Genomic DNA, 14,224 nt, shown 5'->3' with positions numbered 1-14,224 from the left:
GCAGGCGACAGGGGACTCGGCCAGTAGTGGGAGGAGTGGACGTTTTCCCCAGCATTGCCCCCGTGGAGACGACGCATGCCACATGAAGCAAGGGCCTTGGCCAGTTCTGGGAGGAGTCACCCCCCTCCCAGTGCTGGACAAGTCCTTTCCTCTGTACTGGGAGAACTTTGGAACTGTGTGTCTCTCCCAGTGCAGAAAAAGGTAAAATGGCCAAGGGGGGGGGGAGGGGCGTGGGGCGATTACATCAGTGGGCATGACCACGGCCATTGATGCTATGCAGCCCACAGAGGGCATGGTGGGAGACAATTCAGCCCTCTACCACAATATAGTTCTGCACCCCTGCTCTAACTAGACATAAAACTTATTCAGGTTTTGTTTTTTTCCTTAACCATTAAGGAGACATTAGTCTGAATACCTAAACTGTGGTTAAGGATTGGTCACAAACCAGGATGTGAAATCGGTTTGGTGACCAGGGCTGGCATTAACCTTGATTAAAGCATTATATCTCCTCAAAGAAAACTATGAATAGGGCATGTTCTCCCCACCTCTTCAGGCTTTCTGTTTTATCTTAGTAATTATCTTTTCCTATACACATCCCTCCAGGGGCAGGTCTTTGCTCAAGCAAGCAAAAGCCCTTGTTTCACTGTTAGGCTTGGGAACTTAACCTTATAGAAGCTAACAACAGTTTGCTGGATTGTAGCCATGGACCACCAATCACAGATACTAGAAATCTTTGGTGTACTTACTTGACTTATAGATTCAATTTCATATCTCCTGTAAGGAAAACACAGAACAACATTAAAACCGAGCATTTCCAAATCCAATGAATAATCCAATTATTTGTAGAATTTGTTTCATGCTCTCTCTTGACGTACGTATATTGAAGCTTTCATTTTTAAAAGCAACTTTTTTTTAAGGAACTACAGAACATTTACACAATCTGGGAAATTTCTCATAATATGGAGAATATCTAGACCCATTCCAGTCTGGGTTCAAGCCAGGTTTTGGAACCAAGTCAGCCCTGGTTGGATGATATTTATTATTTGATAGCTTGGTCATGGTGACTCAGGCACTGGTGACTTCAAGATGGGATTACTGTAATGGGCTCTATGTGGGTCTACCCTTACGCCTGATCCAAAAAATGCAGCTGGTATAGAATGCAGCTGCGAAGTTATTAACAGGGGCCTCCTTTCGGCAGCACGTTATACCATTGCTAAAAGGACAGCGCTGGCTGCCAATAAGCTCCCAGGCCAAGTTTAAGCTTCTGTTGTTAACGTACAAAGCCCTGAACAACTTAGGAGCACGCTTCCTACTGCCATCAGGCAGGCGTCTGTAGCTTTGATCTTTAGACATCTGCTAAAGACCTACTTCTTCATGCATGCTTTCCCTGAAGGGTGACCCAGCCAGTATAGTTACAGTCAACCAATGATTATTTTATGGTGATATTTTATGCTTTTATCATTTTTGGTAACGGCTTCGATAGTTTACTGGAAAGCGGTATATAAATTGATACAGCCACTACAGCAGCAACTTGGATTGTGTGGCTGAACCGGGAGGAGTTGCTTTCAGAGGCAGAATCAAGGCCTCCTGCTTTGCGAATGTGCTCCAACAAGCACAGCTTTCTCAACGAGGAAGCAATCAGACGGTTTTGACGACAGCAAGCAGGAGACGGCTGTGGAAGGCGGCTTGAGCATCCACCAGCCCTCCTTCCGGAAAACTTTGCAAGATGCTCCCAGGATTCCAAGAATGCCACAGGTAGGAGCAGGCTCAGGGCGTACCTTCCGCCTAGCTTTTCAACATGGTGGAGCAAACAGCTGTAGAGGTCGTTGCTCTTGTGATGCAGCTCAGCAAGGAGCTCGCCGAAGTATCGCGAGTCCAACTGGTCATTTGTCTCTTGAATGCATTTCACCTAACGGGAGGCAATAAAGGACATCATTTGAGCTGCTTCGCCCACGGCTCATAAACAGATACATCAACGTAAATGCAAAAAGCACCCTCGGAATGAGCAATCCTATGGCCACTAGACACTGCCTAGAGGGCCACAGAATTGATCTGTTTCTGGGAACTGGGCTCCCTGCCCCCGCCCCACCCCCTCGTAGCCAGTGCAGTTCTCTCCATGCCGGCTACATCTCTGAGCTTGGAAATGGAGTGCGGAAATGGGGAAAAGGGGGCGATCCCATGGGCAGGGCTGAGACTACCGGGTCTCCAGGCCCCTTCCCTCTCTGAAGCCACACCAAGATGGGCAAAATCACCTATCTAGGCAAAAATACAAGGTAGCTGGAGCACAGAGGAGAGGACCCCCTCTGTGCTACAGCTCCCCTGTGTAGGGTAGTCACCAGCCTCCGATTTCGGAGGCTGGCAACTATCTGGATAGGATTGCGCCCTTAGTAATCAGCATATGAACCACTGATCTGGGACACAACTATGGCTTCTTTTTATTCACACCTGTAAATATGTGAATTATGCTGCATCACCTTGATGGATCTGCCTTTCTGTTTCTATGGCGTCATTTAAGTTTGTACCATTTCTTTGATCTTACCGTTTGCTATGTATCGATAAACCATTTAATTTGTTTCACTTACAATCTGGAGTTTAAACAACAAAGAGACTTGTGGCACCTTAAAGACTAAATATATATGTATGTATGTATGTATGTATATCTTGACATTAGCTTCTGTGGACTACGGCCCACTCCGCCATGTTGTTTATAGTCCGTGCCCGTGGTTAAGCTTTTTAGCCACTGGCCCACTGGTTGCTCAAGTGCAAAATCGAACCTAGATTAACACAAACAGTCTCCCCTTGAAAAGATGACATTGGGCAAAGTGGGAGTTCTGCTTCTGGAATCCATGATAGCCCATTCGCATGTACAAGGACTGATCAACTCATCCAGATGAGATGCTGGAAGCCTGAAGTATTAGCATGGACTATACCACTTCCGGTGGAGGAGATTTTTTTTTTTTTTTAATGCTCCTCCACATTCTCATTTCTGAAAACTCTCTAAGAGTGAAGAACTTACAAATCTGGGAGAAAAAGTTCTAGCCCAGCTTTGCTCTCTGCTGAGCTAGCTTTCTACTTGCAAGGCCATGTGCGTACACAGCAGAGCATTTAGAAAGGACATACTCCATTGCCAGCTTGAACTGGATACAGTCCGTTCAGCCCCCTGGGGTTAATATGTGCTTGAGCGAACAGGAGAGAGGAACTTTGCTAGAGCTAAGAGCAACCACACCTTCTTCAGCATCATTATTACTACTTATTTCATTTTGAGGATCAGAGCTTTGTGTGGGTGTGGGGGGAGGCGGATACAAACGGCGCAATGATAAAGATTTACAGTCAGAATCCTGGGGCACTCTGAAACAAGCCTGGTCAGCTAAAAAAGTTTGATTTCTGAAACTCAATACAACAGCAGAAAGAGATTCATCCTTTCTTGTCCCACCCTCCCTCTGCCAGAAAACGCAACAATGCAGGCTTGGCAAAGGCCACCAGCGTCAATTCTGGCTTTTCCCATGGTGAGCATTTGACCTCCCAGAAGCCTGAGGCATCGGGAGTCGAGAATCCTGCATTTCCTTCACATAATTAGAATCCAGCCTCCTCCTCTCTCCCAAGCACTCCGCCCTCATACATTTCATTTCGTGATTCACGGCTAACAGAGCACTTTTCTTGCTAAGGCGCTTGTGAAATTACCTGCCTTTTGGCTAGAGGCAAACAAGTGCACATCTCGATTTAACTCCCCATGCTATCTGTGCAGAAAAGGGGAGCGCGCTCCTGGGCTACCAGGCTGCAAGTTATCCATCTTGCAACTTTAGCAAAACACTTCAGAAAATTAAACATCTGGGTTTTATCATTTCTACTAATTGCAAAATCATTCTCCGATGGTGGAACCTTTATTTCTTTATTTCTTATTGCATTTAAATCCCACCATTTTATCTCTTGCAAGGAACCCAAGGTGGCTTACATTATCCTCCTCCTCTCCATTTTATCCTCACAACAACCCTGCGAGGTAGGTTCAACTGAAGAGTCAGTGACTGGACCAAAGTCATCTAGTAACTTAATGGCTGAGGGGGACTAGAACCTGGATCTCTTGAGGCCCAGTCCACCACTATACCGCACTGGCTCTCACGTGGCCAAAACAGAAGAGAAAATATTCTCAGGTGCCTGAAAAAAAATGCTTTCATTATGCCCCATGCGTTTCAGAAAGGACTTTCCTTCCTCAGGGGCCACTTTTCTCCAGATGTGTTGCAAAGAGTCTTTCCAGTGCTTCTTCTCGTAAAATGCTCCAATGTAGCCAAAACAGCTACATGAGAAAATGTATGTAGCCAAAACCGCACCATTCACACACAAGAGGAAGGGATCAACAAGCTTGGGGGAACCCCAAATTTGTAGAAGTACCCACCCAAAAAATTAGAGAAAGAAACCCCAAAGGGGGAAAAAACCCAAAACAGCTCAATGAGGACCACGAAATGCTGGTCACGAAATGATGATGACTGACTACTGAGCAGGGGGAACAGAATGGAACACCCTGGAAGAGAGCATGACTGGCTGGCTGGCTGGATCCTGAACATGAGAACCCCCCAGTGCAACATTTCGTTGCAGGTCTCACTTGTCAGTGGCTATCAGTCAAGATGGCTATATGGAACCACAAGATGTAGTGATGGCCACCAATTTGACTGATAGCCATTGACAAGGGGGCCCTGCAATAGCCCTGCAATTCCCATCATCCCTCACCACTGTCTATGATGGCTTAGGCTGATGGGACTCGTAGGCCAAAACATCTAGAGGGCCACAAGTTGCCCACCCCTGCTATAAAGGCATCCCTGTTCATAATATACTCCAGCCTTCCCCAACCTGGTGCCCTCTAAATGTTTTGGACTTCAACTCCCATCTGCCCCAGCTAGCACAGCCAACGGTCAGGAATGCTGGGAGTTGTAAGCCAAAACATCTGGAGGCCAATAGAGTTTACTGGTTTTCCCCAACCTATCATGGATATTCTGGAATGGCCAGTCTCCTAAGACATCGTAAACGCCATTGGGCATGGGTTTACCTTAGGGCAGATATCATTAAAAATGATTAAATCCTGCTCTTACATGAGGAGGCTCCCAGTGGTCTCCCATTCAAGGGACTGGACCAGGTCTTTGGGCCCAGCGTCAGGGTTCAGCACTGTCAGCCTGTTGCCAATGACCTGAGACCTCAGGAGTAGGGATGTACGAGAGTCCCTTACCTGAACCGAAACTTGATTCGCGGTGGGGGGGAGGTGCTCCATCCCTCCCCCTGAAATTCTGGCCGGGGGGGAGGCGCCCCGTCCCTCCCCCCAAAAATTCTGGCCGGGGGGGAAGCGCCCCGTCCTTCCCCCCGAAATTCTGGCTGGGGGGGAGGCGCCCCGTCCCTCCCGCCGCGAATCCTGGCCTGCTGGGATGCAAATGGCAGCGGCCGTAGCCACCGCCATTTGCGTCCCTGCAGTCAGCTGTGATAGGCTACGTAAATGTTTACGTAGCCTATCACGGCTGAGTGAAAAACAAAAACAAAACCCGCACGTACGCAAATGCTTCCCCTTATTTTCCCCAGATAAACGCTTCCCCTTATTTTCGCCATAGTCTACGTAAATGTTTACGTAGACTACACGTGCCAAAATAAGGAACGCAAATGGCGGTGCCCATGGGCACCGCCATCTGCGTAGGCGGGGTTTTGTTTTTTTGTTTTTTTTCCACTCAGCCATGATAGGCTACGTAAACATTTACATAGCCTATCACGGTGTTTCTTAAAAATCTAGCCGTGATAGGCTATGTAAATCTTTACATAGCCTATCACGTTTGTTTGTCTTTTTTAACTTGGAAATGGCGGCGGCGGCAGCCAGTCAGAAGACCGGCCGCCGCCGCCACTGCACCTCCGCCGAACCGCCGCCAGGGACATTCGCACAAGGTAAGTCCCATCCCGGGGGGAGGGGTGGCAGACCGTTTCGCCACCAATTTCGGGGGTGAAATTCTCCGAGATTCGTGGCGAAATTCTCTGACATCCCTACTCAGGAGGGCCCCATCTCTTGGGTGCTCCTTTCAGCACCAGAGCCTGCTGCCTGCCATTTTGATCCCCCCACAATGCCTCTGCGTCCCCTTCAGAGACTTCAGAGCCACTGTGGAGGAATTAAACTGGAGACTGCCAGCAGCAGCACTTGCCAGCTAGACCAGATATTTTTGCTGGTGCTCTCTCCACCTGCTACCACCAAGGAAAGGTAAAGAGGGAGACTGGAGCAGGCACAGCGATCATGGCCTCCTCCAGTTGGACTGCCCCCAACCCCAACCCCCAGGAGATGAAAGGATAAGCAGGGCTATTCCACCACCACCACCCCTGCTGAAAGTCTACTTAACTGTTTCCTCTTCCCTCCCCACCCCTTTTTCCTTGGTGGTGTGCTACCTTTTTAGATGGTAAGCCTGTGGGCAGGGACGGTGTTGTTTACTGATTGATAGGCCGCTCCAGCAGCCGTTTCTGGCTGAGGAGCGGGAGAAAATGCTTTAAGTAAATAAATAAATAATAAAGGGAGGGGAGAGGGCCCGCACTGCCGAGGGGCCCACCAAACCTGGCACCAGCCCTGCAGGTCCCCTTTAGCAAGGCAGCAGGTTCCGGTGCACCCAGGCCAATCCCTGGCTCCCAAGAACAAGCCTTCCGAAAAACTTGAAATACTGTTGTTCAAAGAAGAGTCCTTCTCACCGGTTCACAGGTCTGAATGGTGACTTTCTTCACGTTCCCTCTTCCGACATCGTTGACGCAGACTGGAGAGATGTCATAGCAATTGTCCGACTGGGTTTGCTGGCACTGCTGGACCACTTGAATGTGTTCCACTGGTGGGCAGACCTGGCACTGGTCGGGTTGCGTGTGCTGGACAGCATATTGATACTGCTTCTCCTGAAGGACACGGAATTTCGTTCAGAGCTCATGCATCACGGTCCAACCTTTCCCAGAGCATCCATTGTTCTATTGAACTTCACAATGCTACCACCCTTAGAAACCCTTCCCTAACCTGGTGCCCTCCAGAGGTGTTGGCCTACAACTCCCATCACCCCCAGCCAGCATGGCCAATGACAGTTAATGCAGCAGAGGCCAGCCAATGGCCATGCTGACTGGGGATGATGGGAGTTGTAGTCCAACACCTCTGGAGGGGGCCAGGCTGGGGAAGGCTGTCCTTAAACAAGATCTCTGAGATGTCGTTTGAGCTTTGGCTACTGGGTGTTATGGAAATGTCATAAATAAAATAAATAAAAATAAAAGAAATATTTTTTAAATGCATTAAGAAAAAGCCTGTCCACATTTGCGTTCAACTACATAATTGCTGCAATAATGATTAAAACCCCCGATAAAACATGCTGAAATATAAAACTGAGAAGCATCAAAACGAAACAGTGGTAAAAACGTAAGAGCAAATCAATGGTAATTCGAAAAATGCAATCAATTCAACGCCCAGGCAATTAAATAAGGTGCCAGGGGAAGATTTTTTTAAAAGGGGGGGGCACTACATAGGTGCCAATTGCTCTCCTCAGGGTGATGCAAAGATGGGGTGTTCCCTCAGAAAAAGCTCTGTCCACAGCAGCCAATGGCCTAGTGCCCTCCGGATATATTAGACCACAACTCCCATCAACCCCAGCCAGCCTGGCCATTGGCTGGCCTCAGCGGCATAAACTGTCATTTCAAACACCTCCACTAGTTCTTTCAATAGATGTACATACCCAAATGTTCCACATTTGATACAGAGGGTAGATCCATGCTACAGGTTCAAACCAGTGTGCAAGGAATCTGAAATGGAGTTTGTCCATCACGGCTTCTTTTAAAGAACTTTGGAAATTGGAAGCTTTGGACTGAAAATCCATTGGTAGTGAAACCTTTGTTTCCTTGGCCGGTAGACCAGTGTAATCCTATGCACTTTTACTCACAAGTAAGTTCCACTGTGTTCAATGGGTCGTACACGCAGGTAAGGCATGTAGAGGATTGTAGCCTTAAACAGGCCTGAAAATGGCTTAGAACTTTATAGTGTAGACATGCCCTTAGGGGTGATGTCTTCCTCTGCAGCAGGGGTGCAGAACCTCAAATCTGGGGATCAAACCAAACCTTCCTAGGTCTGAATTCAGCCCTCCAGAATTCCACAGATTGCCACATCCCCTGACCACCAGTTTTTTGAAAGACGGGCTGAAAGATGTTCAACAGCCCTGCCTGCAGGCTGGGCTCTATGCCTGCATCTCCATCCCATCTGCTCCCTGGAACTCCTGCCTACCTGCCTGATCTGAGTTTTTGCGGCAGGCTGGAAAAAGCAGCCTTCTCAGACCTCCAGGGTTGTGCGGTTGCTGTTGCACACTGGCTCGAATAATCTGTAGCTCACCTGGTTTTCAGGCATCTCAATGCAGCACACCTGTTCTCCAATCTTTCAGATCAGGAGCGCAGGTATAGGCTAGGAAATGTTCACCAGCATCATTTTCAAAGTCAGCATTCAGGTTGCCTCAAAAGCAGTAGCTGAGCCTGTTATTTGCATGCTCTCTTGGTTCTAGTTTTTGCATGGATTGCTGTTGCACCCAATACACAAAGGTGCCTGGTTGACATTCAAACACCTAAGAATTTGACACGCGATCAATCTAGGAAGGCCAAAATGTTCTCTGCTCCGGAGCAGAGTGGCTCCTTAAAAATGAAGAACAGTCACCTAGGAATTTGAGACCATCTTTCCGACTCTAAGGTTGGCGATCCTTGGCCTGATCTTTCTGGTCCTGTTTTAGTGCCTTGGTCCCACTTGTTCCTTCCTGACCAGTTGCACCATTGGTAGCTGCTGAGACTATTTAGCAACCCAACCTGACTTTGCATCAGAAGTCCATGCCTTTCAGGTGGCGAGGCTGCTGTTTAGGTCTCCAGCCTGCTCTCGTTTCCTCTGGCTCTCCATCCCAACTTGCTCCTTCGACTTCTCACCTGTTTAACCTGAGGTTTTGCAGCTAACTGAAAAGAAGGAGCCTTTGCAGACTTCCAAGAGCATGTTGTGGCTTTGGGGTAACTGATGTTTCTTTCACAGTTAGCCCTGCCCATCTACTTTCCCTTCCCCAACTTGTAAATCTATAAATAGATATTAAAATACATCTCCAGTACATTCTCTATTAAAGGAAACAGACCTTGGAAAAGGCTGTCCCTGGAACTTTATACTCCTTGGGAAGTGAGGAATGTAAAACAATATTATCCATTCAATCAGTTCAAAAGAGGGATTTCATTCATCAGTTGCACAAACAGCATTCACTGCAAGGGCAGTGCTGAGCTTTTGTGGTGATGACCGAGAGTTTCCCCCCATCCTTTAGCTGAATTGGAACAGGTGCTTCTTTGTATCTGGAGGTGCAAACAGTACTGCAAGTGCGAGAGGGGGAACAGATCTCTTGAGGGATTCACACAACCTTAACTTAGCTCCATTATTATTAGCTCCTGAACTCCCATGCAAAACTTTCAACCCAAGTTTTGAGAACACGGTAAGGAGAAACTGTGTTAAACTTTCCCCGCCTTAGAAACAACACAAAGAAAGGGTAGGGGGGAGTCTTCTTACCTGATCTGGATTCAGCAGCTCATATTTTCTTATCGTCTTCTCATAGATCACATTATTTCCTCCTCTCAAAAGTGGAGACAGTGGCTCCTGCAAGTATTTAAAAAACAGTTCGACATTTATAGATGGGCAACTGCACTAGCAGCTACAAAGCAAAGGAGTTGCCCAATCTGAGCTCTGGAAGAGGTGGCTGGCTGCATTTGCACAGAATGGCAAGCCAGGGTTCTGGTGAGCTATTACTGCACACGGCCTGTTCATTCTCACTTGGCTCCTCCACCTAGCAGAAGCAGCCAAACAACTAGAAGTGGCTTCTTTAGCGTGCTGTCTGAACTTGGGATCCTGGCTTGTCGCTCCCTTTACAAGCCAGGATTGTAAACCATGGTTTGTTAACAGTTACGAATCCTGGCTTGTAAAGAGAGCAACAAACCAGGAGCCCAGGTTCAGACATCACGCCCAACAAACCGTTTCTGGTTTGCTTGCTGCTCACATCACTGGGAGAAGCCAAGCAGCTACTACGGGAGCCTTTCTGGCTCAAGACCAGGGTTAAAATGCTTCAGATAAACAATACAAAACAATAGAAATATTTCAATAATGAATAAATTCCAAGTAAAACTATCGGCAGTATCCAATAGGGCGCCGCGCCCCTGACGATTCTGTTATGCCCCCACCAGTTCTGTTCTGCAAGACAGACCCACCGCTTGCACATCTAGGAGCAAGTGGAAAAACACTCATTTCTGGATTGGGGCAGGTCAGCGGAGCTTGCATAAGAGAGCTCCACTGACCTGTCCTGATCCAGAAATGAGTGTTTCTGCTTGTTTTGAGGCTTCCTATAGGAAGTGTTAAATCTTCACTGCGCAAGTGGTGGGTTCCACTTGCGCAACGGTGTTGGTGGAAGAGGCCACCTGCACAACGGCCCCATTGGATACTGGCTTTTGAATTTCTCTGAATGTAATACTTAAACCACACTAGGGATGCAATATGGTGGGACTTATTTACAAGCAATCGTGCACAGGATTGCACTGTGAGTGTGTGTTATTGATTAATTTTAATCAGATAACTCAGGTTCAACTACTTTTGGCTATTGAAAAAACTCTGAGATATTTATACAGCATGCAGAATTAATACAGCATCATAGAATCATAGGGTTGGAAGGGGCCTACAAGACCATTGAGTCCAACCTCCTGCTCAGTGCAAGAAGCCTAATTCCCAAGCGGTCTCCCATCCAAGTACTAACCAGGGATGACCCTGCTTAGCATCCGAGATCACACGAGATGGGGCACATCCAGCCCTTAGAGACATATCCCTTATTTAAAGTTTTGTTTACCAGTAAATGTAAGCAAAACAAACATTCTGAATTAGATCTCAAATCAATTCAGGGCAGTGTCACATTTTCTGATTCAAAATTTCCCAGAAAATCCAAATCTTTCACTGAGTATTATTGTTTAATATAATTATTTAATAATTATTTTAATACTTATTAAATAATTAAATAATTGCTTGATTATTATTGAATAAATAATAATTTAATAATTTAAATAATTAAATAATACAATTATAATTTAATAACCATTAATAATCTTTTTTTTAAAGGCTGAAACTGAATATAGTCTTTGAATCAACCTGCTTGAAACAATGATCTCAGCCTATAATAAGAGCATACACACACAAACAGTAGCCAACATCTTTGATCGAGAGGACATGGATTATGTCACAGATTGTTACAACAGCAATAAAGTGCCCCTACCTGTTCAGGATTCTCTAATATAATCCTCCGGACACTGCCCTGGGAATAAGGAGACAGTTTCAAGGATGGAGATGCAACTTCCTGTAAATGAAAGAGAACAAATGAATAGTACTTACGGCAGTGCAATAAAATGGAGTAGCTCCAAGGTGACTGGTCCTAAATGCATTACCCTTGAAAGCAAGCCCCATAAATTCAGCAGAGATTACTTTCAAGCAAAAGTGACTGGGAATTCAGGTTCAGGCAGAATAACATAGACATATTTTTAAAGAAACTCAGAGTATTGGAACTAGGGATGTCGGAGAAACCTGCAATGTATTCACACGAGTTCAGAATTCTATGAATCCGACCTGCGGATACCACAGTGGACTGGCTTTTTCCGAGTCACACAGATTCCATGGACTCAGACTGGTTTTTCACTTTGGAGAGGGGAGGATTTCTGCTAATTTGCATTAGTGCAACTAATAACCAATACACATTTGTGAAAGAGTGCATTAGCACAAATAGAATTAAATTAAACTAGAACCAAAAATCTGGTTCCGTCAATGAGTGGATGACAGAACGAAAAATACAGACAATCTGCGAAACACAGACGGAACAGATTTAATAAAACCCATACATCCCTAACTGGACCCAACGCTGGTCTGGTTCACATGTAATGCCAAGCCATGGTGTGGCACTACTGGAATAAACCATGTGTTTCCCCAACCTCTCCCTCTTTCCTTCACACACTCTGCTTCAATTCATTACTTCCACTTTAACAAACCTACCACTACATCCGAACTTGCAAATTATGGTTCAGGCTTACCCTAAAACCAGCAAGATAAGGTTTGCCCTTGCCCTCCATGTCCAGACTGAAAACCATCTTCAAACTATGGTTTCTAATCCTGGTTTATAGGGAAAGCGTAAACCATTGTTTCCCAGTTTGGATGTAATGGCAAACTATGGTTTGTGCAAAAGCAGAAAGAGCTGAGTTAAGCAGAGTGCATGAAGGAGGGAGGGAGCATAAGAGCATAGTCACATCTGAGCTGGGCCACTCAAAACTGGGCGTTACATCTGAGCTGGGCTCAAAACTCCACCTCACAATTGGGAAAGATTGACAAATGCCTTAGGCAAAGATCCCTCGTCGTGGCAACCTGGCTGTAGCCCCACCCATACAAAACACAGGTATACAATAGCATTGGTATTCAACCTTGCCAGGCAAAAACGTGACATATTTTGCCAAAGGGGTGAGAGGCACATCCCCCCCCCCCCCCCAGATTAATTGGAACTATTTATGTACACACTGGAGATTCGGACAACCATTTTTCTCCCATATGCATAAACTTTGACAGTAGCCATGCAGTGGGAATAAAGAGGAATTAGGTTGTCTGAAGGGATCCAATGCATGACAGACTTTACGTCCAATGCTTGTTGGACAAGCAAGATTTTCACATGGTGATGGAGAAGCGATTTCCATCGGTGTTACTTGATCACCTTCCTTCCATGCCAAGACCACTCCAAGACAATCATCACATATAGAACTCATATATTTTTAGTTTAATTTTTGATTAAAGGCTGCTTAAATCATTTCTATCCTATACTGGGAAACAGTGCTTTCCCAAAATTGTAAAATTAACCAAGGATCCTTTAAAAATAAGTATCACGCCTGTATTATTTAGGTAAAGAAAACAACCAAAAATGGAGCTGAAGAATATAGACCTCCTTTCTCCAACCTGGTGCCCTCCAAGTATATGGGACTTCCATCAGCCCCAGCTAGCATGGCCAACAGTCAGGAATGCTGGGAGTGGCAGTCCCAAACATCTGGAGGGTACCACATAGTGTATCTAAAAGTTCCAAAATACATTCTAGAATGCCTCCCTCCATTTAAATGGACAGGGAATGCCTAGCAGGTGGGGAAACTTTGCACGTGCATCGGAATTCCAGTGCTCGTTAGCAAACAGCCACTGAATTGAGGACCTTTAATGGAGGTTAGCTCGCATAGAACCTCCATGTTTTGGAGAGTTCTACAGGAGAGAAGTCAAAGCTTAGCATACACAGAATGTCCCAGGTTCAATCTGCAGCATCTCCACTTAAAAGATCTCAGGTAGGCGGTGCTGGGAAGGACCTATTTCTGAGCCCCTGGAACAGGCAGAGGAGACAATGCAAAGCTAGATGGACAAGCAATCTGCCTTAGACATGGTCTAAGGCAGATTCATTTGGTCACTTATTATTGGCAAGTAAACAATTTTCCACATAGCCAGTGGAGGCCAGTGGCTTTGATTTCAGTGGGGCTGTGAATCCACAGTCAGAACCAGCCAGAACTCTAAAGGAGCTATCCAAAGTGCCTAACCGTATCCCCCAAAATAGGTTCAGCACCTTGGATATCTCCTTTAGAGTTCTGGTTGGTTCTGACTGAAACCCAGAGTGGATTTACAGCCCCACCAAAATAGGAGCCACCAGCCACCACTGCACTTAGCAATTAATTAATTAATTAATTAATTAATTAATTCTGCAATCCTATACCACAGGTGGCACCAGTGGAGTGCTCCAATGATGCCACAAAGCTGTTCATTCCCTGCCCCCTTAAAAAAAAAATAATATAAAAAAATGAAAAAAGATTACGGCGCCAGGCTCTCTTTCCTGTTCCTGAACCTGCCGCTGATCAGCTGTTCAGCGGGCAGGAAGAGAAAGAAAGACAAAGGGGAAGAGAAAGAGCAAGGCTGGGGGTGGGCAGCGAGGTGAAGAGATGGCGAGAAGACATAGCAAGGCTAGAGAGTGGACAGAAACAGCAAGATAAAGGGGTGGATGGGATAGGGGCTAGAAAGGGAGAGAAAGGAGGAGGCTGGGGATTGGAAAGGGAGAGAAAGAGCAAGGCTAGGGGCTAGTAAAGGAGAGAAAGGAGGAGGCTGGGGATTGGAAAGGGAGAGAAAGAGCAAGGCTAGGGGCTAGTAAAGGAG

The 14,224-nt window shown here is 46.2% G+C and overlaps 1 protein-coding gene across 2 annotated transcripts in view; it reads right to left on the bottom strand.

Moving 5' to 3' along the window:
* The window catches only part of POF1B (POF1B actin binding protein), a 53,685-nt gene that overhangs the window by 18,112 nt on the left and 21,349 nt on the right, over window positions 1-14,224 (bottom strand). For both annotated transcript variants that reach the window (XM_084814017.1, XM_084814016.1), the window contains exons 2-6: window positions 11,289-11,369; window positions 9,548-9,634; window positions 6,697-6,891; window positions 1,779-1,909; window positions 747-774 (exon numbers count right to left, since the gene is read on the bottom strand). In XM_084814017.1, coding sequence (XP_084670143.1) covers window positions 747-774; window positions 1,779-1,909; window positions 6,697-6,891; window positions 9,548-9,634; window positions 11,289-11,369 — 522 coding nt within the window. The remainder of the gene's footprint in view (window positions 1-746; window positions 775-1,778; window positions 1,910-6,696; window positions 6,892-9,547; window positions 9,635-11,288; window positions 11,370-14,224) is intronic.

The sequence above is a fragment of the Heloderma suspectum genome, chromosome 9, assembly GCF_057233095.1.
Source record: "Heloderma suspectum isolate Gila_16-S chromosome 9, 16-S_ref, whole genome shotgun sequence".
Lineage (NCBI taxonomy): Eukaryota > Metazoa > Chordata > Lepidosauria > Squamata > Helodermatidae > Heloderma > Heloderma suspectum.
The sequence above is the reverse complement of the archived record's forward strand: the minus strand, read 5'-3'. Positions and strand labels throughout refer to the sequence as shown.